We start from the raw sequence: 11,946 nt of genomic DNA, 5'->3' as shown, positions 1-11,946 counted from the left end.
GGTAATTGTCGAATACTAGTCTTGTCACTTTGTGTATCTCAACAAGAAAAAACACCCTTGTCACACGAAGTTGTGTGCTTTCATGGTTGATTTTGAGACCTCAAAATCAAATTCTGAGGTCTCAAAATCAAATTCGTGGAAAATTACTTCAGAGGGAGCCGTTTCTCACAATGTTATGTACTATCAACAGCTCCCCATTACTCATTACAAAGTAAGTTTTTATGCTAACAATTATTTTGAGTAATTACCAATAGTGTCCACTGCCTTTAAACATTCTGTACTGCTTTTTTTATGAATAACTTTGTGCATTGACAAACGTGCCATAGTAGAGGGTGGGTGTACAACTGTTTGTAGCAGTATTTCAGTAATTTTCAAATACGACAACACTATAAATATATAAGCCAATTTGTCTAGCTGTAAAAAAAAATATGAATACATTTTGGTACAAAAATTGAAGCTGCATGTATAAAAAATACAAATGTTACCTATGCACAAAAATTACACAATTCATTTTACTTTACAAATTTTCTTTTGACCCCAAAGAACTTTCAGCCTCACAATAACAATAATGTATTTATAAGTACATGGGATGGTGTACCCATTCTGATTTGTCGAGAGGAGATCACGTGGCCGTGTTTAAACATGCGATATAAACATGGTTAGAAATGTTTAAACATACGGGAGTCATGCAAGCTTATGCTAGCGCTAATTTTCTCAATGTACAATAATTATAAGCATATGCGCGTAAGAAGAACGTTGAGTGTCAATGTCATTCCGACCCTTCACAAAATGGAACCTGATGACGTGACAAAAATACTAATTTACGCTAGATTTTTTTAAACAGATTTTCCAAAACTTATTAGGCTATTTGAAGGGCATTATGAATGTGAAGTAAAAGAGTAGTGAGACGGCCGTTTGAAACCTTGCAGTTTCTAGATGAAAGATGAGAGTTGGTAATGATTAAGGCAATGAATTCCCACTCGAGTTAGGTGAGAAAGTAACCGTCTGGCCGTCGATCAATTGGTCCATATTGTTTGTTGCCATGGCAACAGCCCGCCCGAGCTGATGCGAGCACTGACTGAGCATGCCCAGTAGGTCTTTCATTGTCATCTTAACGAATTCCTCGCCCTCTCCACCCTGTAAATGCAGATGAGACCCTGAACCGCCCAATGAGATCCCACCACTGCTCGTGAAGCCTGCTGATTGGTTGGTTTGTTGGCTGGTGCCCTTCAGCGTGTCACCGGTAATCAGGCTGGAGGTGATGGCACTGACTAGAGGGTTCTCGTCGGGTTGGGGAGGCAGGGAAGCGTTGTCGACGGGTCTACCCTGGGAAAGGTCCAATTGGAGTTGGGAGGAGAACTGCTGGGAGAGATTGTCGAATCTGACGTCTTTGGGCATGAAGAGTGGACTGGACTGGAGCCTTCGGATTAACTCACTTTGGCAGGACCTGGAAGTGAAAATGGAGTTAAGGGAATAAATGGTGATGGCAAGGTCTTAAATGGACATTTAAGACTGACAAGGGGTCTATGGCATAATGGACTGTATAAAGACTGAGTAATTATCCTTTTATACTCATTTATGGCAAATATCTCAGATAGCGATTATTGAAATAGACATGTGTCCTCTAGGCTCGCCATTTCTGAAGTGTTGTAAAATATAGCAAAATTGTTTCATATGCGGGTGCACAAGATTATTGATGACCGTTTGGTGCCCGAGTACCAGATGGTCGTATTTTGTGCATCTTGGCCTGAGATGTTAATCATGAAAGTTGTGTGCAAATCTGTGAACATTCATTTTTATCAATCTTATCAATGTGACACTTTTTCAACGGTCATAGATGTGTTTTTCTCATCATTATAATGATTTATAGGCCAAATTATTTATAACGATTTATGGAGAATTGACTCATCTATCACCCAACCTAAGAAACGCCGCAACTTGATTCTAACTGACCTGACGCTATCATACAGCTGCCTCATATTATGGCAGAGTTTCCTGGCATCAGACACCAGACTAAGGAGTTGTTGGTACGTCTTCCGGTCCTCCACGAGGCATCCTTCAACCACACTCCTTAGCTCCTTCTCCTGCATGACCTGGGCCTCTGCCTCTCCCTTCTTAACAATTGCCTTCATAAGAAAAACAAAAAGGTATCTCGATTAGACTTTAGCTGGATTTGACCTATCTCCAAGATGCAAGTGTTTTAAACAAAACTCTAATAGCCTTACAGTAGAATATCTAAAAATCCTACACGCAGTACCTAGGCCTTTGTCTCCCCCCTTCTTAACCATTGTGTTCATCAACAAACAAAAAAGTATACTTGATTGGAATATAGCTGGATTTGACCCTTCTCCGACATACAAGTGTTTTCAAAGGGAATCATATTATAATTACTATAATTATTATTATTGATTTAACCAAAACAACGCAAAATGTACAATAAATAAATTAATGCACAAAATAATGATTTAAAAAAAATATTAATAAGCAAGAAAAAAAACCACATTAATTATAAGAAAACACAAAATGAACAGAAACACAAAGAATCTGAACGTCTTAAAAAGGCAAACACAATAAAAAAAGAATGCACATAATAATTATGAAAAAAATGAGCACGAAAGCAAACATAGTACACCTAAATAAATACAAAATGAACCGAAACACAAAGAATCTAATCATCTTAAAAGGGCCAATACAACGATAAATAAATAAACGGGGATGAATAAAATGTACAACCAAAAACCAGCAACGGCTACGTGGGTCAGTAAAAAAAAAAACTACTACTACCCTGAGGTATGCATTCCCGCACATAACACACATTTTTACTTGATTGGACTAAATTTAGGAGAAATACCGCAAGACTGCAGGGCTTGTGTAGCTCAAGCATCTTGTACTGGACCACAAATCATTTTACAAGAACACGGCCCAATTTTAAAGAGCTGCTAAGCTCGGAAAATTTGCTTAGCATGACGTTTCTTCCTTGATAAAAACAGGATTACCACCCAAATTTCCGTTTGTTGCATATTGCTTGTTACTGGTATTCAGCTGTTGTTTGCTTATCCTGAAAAAGAAAATCATGTGGGAATTTGGCTGGTAATCCTGTTTTTATGAAGGCAAAAATTTCATGCTAAGCAATTTGTTTGTGCGTAGCAGGCTCTATGAAATTGGGCCCAGAAGCAAAATGAGTTGAACAAGCATTTAAGATAAGATCAATCTCATTTGAAGTGCTACTTCGATACTCCACAGAGAAATAGATCAGATTCATTGTCAGCATTTCCCACAAAGAAGATAACATAATTAAGAATTACAATAATAATAATTCAAATAAAATTCAACCAAATCAATCTTGTCCAAGCTGCAGAGAGGAAAGAAGACAATTGGAAATCAAGTAACAAAATGAAAAAAAAAGACTAATGATAACAATCAAAGAAACAATTTTCAACAAAAATTACAATTTAGGAGCTTATCTTAAAGCCATTGGACACTTTCGGTAAACAGTATTGTCCAAAGGCCCACACTTCGTGTACCACAACTTAAAATAAGAAACCTCTGAAAATTTAGGCTCAACCGGTCATCGGAGTCGGGAGAAAATAATGGGAAAACCCACCCTTGTTTCAGCACGTTTCGCCCTGTCATGACATGTGTTTAAAATAAATACGTAAAAAATTCTCTAAATATCGACAATTGATAATTGTTTTAATGTTTTCTCAAAAAGTAAAGCATTTCATGGAATAATATTTCAAGAGAAGTTTTTCACCAGTACCTTCTGTAAACCCTGTAGGTAAATCTGTCAACTTTTTTTTTTTTCTGTTCTGAAAGTGTATAATGGCTTTAAACAAAATTGGTTTTATATGCAAAGTAAGTAAACAAAATGACTGGAAGATTTGTCAATACACTTTCTGAGCAGTAACCGATGGAAAAATCAATTCCAATACATTCACACAATACCTCTTTACAGTTTAGCAATTACAGTGACAGAGCCTTCTATAGTTGGTGTCCAGAGATCATACTTAAACTTGGTTCGTAAGCATTTTAGACACTTCAAATGCCAAGTCATAAATTTGTTTCAATACCATCACACAATTTAAACAGTTATTTACAGATTACCAAACAGAATATCAGGCCTCGAGTTTCGTTCTTGAAAGAGCACAGCATATTTTCTCTCAGAAGGGGAACTTTTATGAGGGAAATTTCAATTTGTAATAGAACTTTGCTAAGGGCACAACAGCAAACGCATATGGCACAAACACGGCAATGAGCCATGTTGAGGTATGGTGGACACAATACCACAACACTAATTACGTTGGGGTAAACTTGTCTGTGTTTACCCAAACCAAACAGTGCACACTGTCCGCCATATCTAAAAAGGCTAATTGCTGTGGATGCCGTTGGTTATTTCAAGGCCTGGGGTATTTAGGATGACTTGACTTACCTCCTGCAACTGAATGGCCATTTCTTGCATTGCTGTCTCCACTCTATCAGCGTAGACTTGCTCTAGATTATCAGAAAACGGTCTTGCCTGACTGTGCCATCTGGCGATAGCGTTTGTCATTTTCCGTCGTGGTCCCATCAATCTGTGGTCAATAACAAAGATAAATGTTCAAAACTGTTTAGCTTCTACTAGCAGCTAGAGTGGATTGACTTAAATGCAGTGGACACTTTTAGTAATTTCTCAAAATAATTATTTGCATAAAACCTTACTTGGTAACGAGTTATTGGGAGAGGTTGGTAGTATAAAACATTGTGAGAAATGGCTCCCTCTGAAGTAACATAGTAATTTTCTGCGAATTTGATTTCGAGACCTCAGATTTAGAATTTGAGGTCCCGAAATCAACCATCTGAAAGCACACAACTTCATGTGCAAAGGTGTTTAAATTTTTTTTGTTTATTATCTTGCAACTTCGACGACCAATTGAGCTCAAATTTTCAAATTTTTATTTTTTATTATGCATAATTATGTTGAGATACATCAGTTTCCAGGTTGGCAGCGCTTTGAAATGGAAGTTTCTTAGTAAGCACACAATCGGCCTTTCAGGTCTATCAAATTGGGCAAGGAGCTGAGTCTGATGCGTTTGACAGCCTGGCCACCATAAGCTGCTCTGTCAGGTATTTTATCAGACAATAATGTTTTACTAAAACACTGTTTTTTATACTCACTTTATCCCCACCTCCTTCAAATCACTGTCTGTCAGCGTCAGGAATACTCTCAAATCCACATCCTGCTCCTCAAAAATGTGAAAATACTTAGTTCTGAGCCCAAGGCTCTCGAGCAGATGCTCCAGGTCAATGTGAGGGTACGAGTGTTGCTTTGTATCACCGGGTGTGTCATGGGGTGCATCCTGGGTTAGGTCACCAGATAATGGCGGTACACTGGAATGGTACCCAACGTTGTTTGAATACTGGTCAATGGCTGCAGCTGGATGCGCCTGACCAGAATTTGACAAGGATAGGTTGAGGGAACCACTTAACGTCGGTATTCCGTGATTTTGCGCAGCCAGCCCACCGGACTGTGGTAGAAACTGGGAGTCCACGCCATACCCTCTCCGACTCAGGTCTGCCGATATCATCTGCGAAAGCTGGTCGTTGAGGGCGCCGGCAAAGACAGCGTTCTCTGAGGAATTTGAGTTCGGAGTCTGCGGAAGACTGAAGCTGGACGCTTCGGATGACGGATCATCGATGCTGGAGTGGCTACCACCGCGACTGAGAGCGAGCGCTGCAGCAAAGCCCCCGCCGCCGCTGCTGCTGTTGCTTGAGTTGCTGCTCTTGATGGTGAGATAACCGGTCTGGCAGAACGCTGGGTCGTCATCCTCGTTGGCTGGCTCGACGGGCGGGAAGGAGCCGAGCCATGGACTTGCTGCAACAATAATAGAATTAAAAGATATTAAATTTGCATCGGGGATAACAAACAATATATACACCGATGTATGTGAGCACTGTATACTCAGTACTTCCCAAGTTGTGTGAAAATAGTCAGAAGCTTATTACTCGGGTGGGATTCGAACCAACGACTGATGTCAATCTAGAGCAATGCAAAAAGACAATTGAGGAAGAGTGGACTGAGGAATCTACAGCTCTTTTACAGACTACTCTATTCCTAAGGGTTGCCCCCGGGAAAGAACGACTGGCCTTTTTACACTATGATCGCTTTACCCCCGGTCTTCCCCCCTGTCTGCCCCTGCAAGTGGGCATATCCAGGGGGGAATTGCCAGCCTTGTTCTGGAGTATGGGTAAGCGGTAAAACCCAAGAGTATTCTTGAAACGTGCAACCTGAACCCTTTGGATTTAGGGAAACGGTGTGAAAGTGTGCCTGGGTAACCATGGGGTAAAAAAAGGTCATTGGCCAGTGATTAACCAATGGCAAATTCAACCGAACAGTTATTGGTTACGATCGCCAAAACACACCCCATCCAGGATCAAACCAGGAAGAGATATGAAAAGAAAAAAAAAGATTTTGCTGGGGACTTATCGCTCACCAGTATTGGGTTCAACGGTTCCCTGTCTCGCTCCCTTGCGCTCACTCAACAGCTTGGCCAACGTCTCTGGACCATCTCGGATGCTTGGCCCTTTAACCTTTGACCTTCCTGACCTTGTGTGAGGTCGGTTGGGTCGCTGGTAGCTCTCATCAGAAGAGGATAAGTCGATGGACAGATGAAGTCCTGTGTCAGAAACAAAAAGGGAACTCTGAAATAATGAGTAACTCTGAAAGACTCTGAGAAAAGTAAACTTAATCACTATACCATCCAAGAACCCCTTGTAGAGAAGCAGAGAAGAAGTTTGCAGTTTTAGACATGGGAGGAAAACCCTAATAATATTGAAGTCTTATATAGTACACGTATCTACCAAACTAGGTACTCAACGCGCTGAGTATAAACAAACTCTCAGAAAGATAGGTTATTGCAGTGATGAATTCTGAGACCCAATTATGTAGCACCTTATAATTAAGGGTTTACAAGGTGCTACGGCGCATACAGCAGCCACAGCCAGGAACACCGAGGCGAACCCCTTCTCTTTTCGATAAGTGCACTGGGTTCTTTTTTTATATGTGTTACACAACACATGGGACCAACGGCCTTAAGTCCCATCCGAAGGACAAGTGTCTTGCTTAAGGACACACGATTCCAGGAAACCAATGCAATCAAGTGGGGACTCGACAGAGACTAACCTGCTTCACTACGGAGACTGCTAGGGGACATACCACAGCTGTCAATAAGACCAATGATCTTCATATGTCCATTCATCAGGGCCAGCGAGCGGGCCGTTTCCCCGTTCTGGTTTGTCAGGTTGAAATCGACTCCCTGAAGGCGAAAAAATAGTAAAATGTATCTAATAGGTGACAAAAGGCTAAAAGGGGCAATATATCTGTTCAGGTTAGCTGGAAGTAGAGCAATGTTTTCCTTCATATTAGCACCGGCCTGATACTTCACGGAGGCAAAGGAGGCGGTTTCTTCCATGCCCCCTGGTCATAATGTGCCCTTACCAATGCCCTGGTGCCCTTGCCCTTTCAAAAGCGAAGCATACAGGCCAGTAAGCAACTATATTATCAAATGACCACTCAAAAGGCTTTTAACATTACTATTATATTTTGTGGCTCTTTTCGTAGGTTGAAGCTTTATCTAACCGGAGAGTATGAGATGGTAGGCTTGTAGCAGACATACTTGGTAAACTTTAACTGTTTTTGTCATTCTGGGCATGTAGTAATACCAAAGTCTTATGTATGGCGCATTTAATCAACCAAACAAGGTACTCAAGGCGCTGAGTACATACAAACTTTCAGAAGGATAGGTTATTGCAATGATGAATTCTGAGACCCAATTATGTAGCTCACCTTAGAAGGGTTTACAAGGTGCTATGGCGTATACAGCAGCCACAGCCAGGAACACCGGGGCGAACCCCTTCACTTTTCGATAAGTGCACTGGGTTCTTTTACATGCATTACACAACACATGGGACCAATGGCTTTACATCCCATCCGAAGGACGAAGCAATGGTAATGTGTCTTGCTTAAAGACACAAGTGTCATGGTTGGGGATCCGAACCCACACTCTGCTGATCAGAAACACCAGAGTTTGAATTTGGTGCTCTTAACCGCTCGACACTTTCACGCACACTTCCATGCGCACATTTTCACAAATAAGTCTACTGCCATTTACTCTTTCAAAAGTCTTCTTTTAAATTGAAAGGCACTCACACGTTCCAGTAGTGAATTGACGATGATTTCATGTCCTTCGGCAGCAGCCATCATGAATGGGGTTAATCCAAGTCTCGGCTCTCTGAAGATGAAAGGAAAAGAATTTTGTTTTGAGACGATAGGTTGGCAGCAGACTTATCACATACAGTTCCATTATGCCATTCTGCTTGCGACTTCTGACTAGCAATCCAGGGGTGGATTTCACAAAGATAGTCCTAACTTAGGACTAGTCCTAGGCAATGCTAAGAGATAGGACCAGTCCTAAGTTAGGATGAGTTACTGGTCTTAACTTAGGACCAGTCCTATCTCTTAGCATTGCCTAGGACTAGTCCTAAGTTAGGACTACCTTTGTGAAATCCACCCCTGAACATAGATGTTGACAAAATCAAGAGACTGCCACTATAGGGCTAGATAGGTCAGCAGGTACTCAAGGCACTTGAACAAACAGAAATATTTTAAAAATATTTTCTTCCATAACTTAATTACCGAAAGCAGCTTTTAGCCTTGTGTGGGGCGAACTTGAATAACTAAATAAAATAAAACAAGTTATAAGATGAATCTTATACCTTGTTTTTACCCTGCCTGACACCATGTACTTAGCACTGTGTACTCTACCAAGTTCCTGTGGAAAACAAAATCAAAGGCAAAGTACTTGGGTGGGATTTGAACCCAGGACCTTTGCATTGCTAGACCACTAGACCATCAGGCTAGCCCGGTGGCTAGAGGCATCACCTAAACAGGCCTGATACTTCACAGAGGCAACGAAGGCGATTGCCTCCATGGCCCCTGGTCATAGCCTTAGTGCCCTTGAAATGCTGCAGTAGAATTTTACAATTTCCTCATAGATTGCCCTTTACCAAGGGAAAAATGCTCTGGTGCCCTTGCCCTTTCACAAACGAAGCACACAGGCCTGACCAAACATCCCATGTCTCACCTTGGTGCCCTTGAAATGCTGCAGTAGAATTTTACAATTTCCTCATAGATTGGCCTTTACCAAAGGAAAAATGCTCTGGTGCCCTTGCCCTTTCAAAAACCAAACATCCCACGTCTCACCTTGTGTTGATATTGGCTCCATTATCCAGCAAGAACTGGACCACTTTCTGATGACCTGCATACGTTGCATAGAACAGGGCTGTCCATCCTTTGCTGTCTCTGTTCTCTAACTCAGCACCTTGCTGTATGTAGGAGAAAAGAAAAATGGAATCAAAGAGTGGGGACTCAGTCTTGAATAAGGAAATCAGTGTGTGGTGAAGAGGTTTTCAACTAGTGGTTGCTCTCGACCATTAGGAATGAAGAAACTGTCTTATAAGCACAGGTGCAAGCTCGCGTGTCACGCCCATGTTTCAACACTTTTTACTGGTGTTATATCATCCGTTTAAACAACCCCTCGTGATGCCCTCTCGACCAATCAGAATGGATAAACTGTCTTAGGTATTTATGAATGTTTGTTTGAAACCAACAGGGTCGTGGCTGTGCAACAAAGAAAGTCATAATCCTTCAAGATTTTAAAAGAACCTTAAAGACTAAGTCAGTGGTTTCTTTACAAGAAATATATAATAATCCTTGAAAAACTACATTAGAGGCTTAAAGGTACTGGACATGTTTGGTAATTACTAAAAATACATATTAGCAAAACAAAATTACTTGGAATCGAACAACGAAGAGTTCTTGATAGTAAAAAACATTGTGAGAAACAACTCCCCCATGAATTAGTAACAAGTTTTTGGGATAATTTCTCACTAAAACATTCGAATCTGATGGGATACACCAAGCGAGAATACTAGTCTTTTACAATACCAAACGTGTCCACGAACGGATTTCACAAAGAGTTAAGTCTTATCTCGACTTAGGATTAGCCTTAAGTTTTTAATATCTCCTAGGACTAGTCCTAAGTTGGGACTAAAATTGACCCTTTAAAATGAGTTTCTTGGGACAGACCTGAACCAGGAAATATGCCACACTTTCGTTTCCACAACTGCATGTCAGCATGAGGGCAGTGGCACCCTTGTTATTGCGCAACTCCACTTTAGCTCCAGCGTCCAGCAACAAGTTGACAATATTGTCATGACCGATGTAGCTGGCGTACATGAGGGGCGTCCATGAGCCACGATTCCTCTGGTTCATGTCCACTTCTCCACTAGAATTAAATCACAAAAACAAACATGGGATAAAAACAGATTTTATTCAACTTCACCCTTGAAGGAGCACAGCAGTTTTCGTCTCGTAAAAGGGACTCTTCTTTTGGGAAAATGCAAGATTGAATTGGAAGCTGGCAGAGGGCACCACAGCAAAATTTATGTTTTTACTTTAAAACTGAAACTTCCTTTTTTTGTTTTGATTTTCTGAGAATCCAATAGCTTCACAACCAGATTAAAGTGAAATGAAAATGAAATGAAGCCGTTCAACCTGTCCTGCTCTACAATTAAAGGGAAGGTACTTTGGTAATTGTCAAAGACCAGTTTTCTCACTTGGTGTATCCCAACAAAAGCATAAAATAACAAGCCTGTGAAAATTTGAGCAAAATTTGTCATGGAAGTTGCGAGAAAATGATGAGAGAAAAAACACCCTTGTTTGACGACTATAGGTGCTTTCAGATAGGAATAAAAGACTTCTGGCTAGAAGTCTTTTAATATTTTAGTGAGAAATTACCTCTATCTCAAAATCTATGCTACTTCAGAGGGAGTCGTTTCTCACAATGTTTTGTAAGTTCAACAGCTCGCCAATGATTACTCGTTACCAAGTCAGTTTTTAAGTTGATATTTGTTTTGAGTAATTACCAATTGTGTACCTTCCCTTTAATACCGCCTACCGATAATCGACCCAAAGTGGTATAAAAAAAAGGATCTTATAGTATACCCCGCAATGTAAGCATTCACACAGTCGTAAAGCCCAATGGATGAAGCTGTATGGAGGTCCAGAGGGGTAGGTCTGAAGCTTGGATCACCCTCCAGTGTACTCCATCCTTTCCACATGGATAGACTCTTATCCAGCAGTTCGGATTCACTTGCTTCATCACTAGCCTCGTAGGGATAGTCCATTTTAATCATCTGTAATGTACTCTGACTGATGATGGTGACTTCAGAGTTCAGACCTGAGAGTGAGACTAGTATAGTAAGAATAAGAGAAAGAGAAGAGTCTAATGAGTCAGTCTCATCAAAACGGAAGAAACAATTGAAATAAAGATTTTTTCTATTGAACTATTATTAAAGACACCAGATATATTTTACCCTTCTTGACAAACAAGAATATAATTATAAGTCAGTGTAATTTGACCAAAATTAAGGGAGGTAAAGTGGTGGCATGACCGTGACGCAGACAATTTGCAAAAACAATTTTTTCTTTCTGATATATTGTGATTGTCTTTTATTCTTAAAACTACAGTTACAATCCAACAACTTAGTTTCTGTGTACTGATTTAAACTAGGCTTCTGAGCACCCTTTTCTGAACTTGGAGGACCGACTGTTCACTTGCCCCCGTTCGTGCCCGCGGTCTCTGGCTAGCCAAGGCTGCTCTAGGCAGCATCATTTTTGCAGCCATCGAATCGATCGAACATTGCATATTGGTTGGTAATGGTAGTTAAATTAATTGCAATTGAATTGCTTGCTTGGTCTGTCTCTTTCTCTTTGTTTTGTCGGAGTAAGTGAATGCAACGATATTTCCTAAATGGTTATTTTATTTTAACAATACAAAACAAAAATTTGCATTACCAACCGTTAGCTTCCGTAAACACTGATGGAGGCCGCCATTTTGATTCTTCATG

General features: G+C 40.5%; 1 protein-coding gene across 1 annotated transcript; it reads right to left on the bottom strand.

Annotated features, from left to right (window-relative positions):
• Positions 1–226: 226 nt before the first annotated feature.
• LOC117301335 (ankyrin repeat and SAM domain-containing protein 3-like) lies at positions 227–11,929 on the bottom strand. The gene is made up of 11 exons (XM_033785245.1): positions 11,898–11,929; positions 11,042–11,288; positions 10,124–10,322; positions 9,239–9,360; positions 8,186–8,267; positions 7,160–7,292; positions 6,471–6,653; positions 5,155–5,851; positions 4,430–4,571; positions 1,954–2,126; positions 227–1,447 (listed from the first exon to the last, which is right to left on the bottom strand). The coding sequence occupies exons 2-11, from the start codon at positions 11,230–11,232 to the stop codon at positions 961–963; spliced, it is 2,409 nt and encodes an 802-aa protein (XP_033641136.1). The 5' UTR covers positions 11,233–11,288; positions 11,898–11,929; the 3' UTR covers positions 227–960.
• Between the last annotated feature and the right edge of the window lie 17 nt (positions 11,930–11,946).

Source organism: Asterias rubens, chromosome 17, assembly GCF_902459465.1.
Source record: "Asterias rubens chromosome 17, eAstRub1.3, whole genome shotgun sequence".
In the NCBI taxonomy this organism is placed as follows: domain Eukaryota; kingdom Metazoa; phylum Echinodermata; class Asteroidea; order Forcipulatida; family Asteriidae; genus Asterias; species Asterias rubens.
This window is presented reverse-complemented; position numbering and strand designations above follow the sequence as displayed.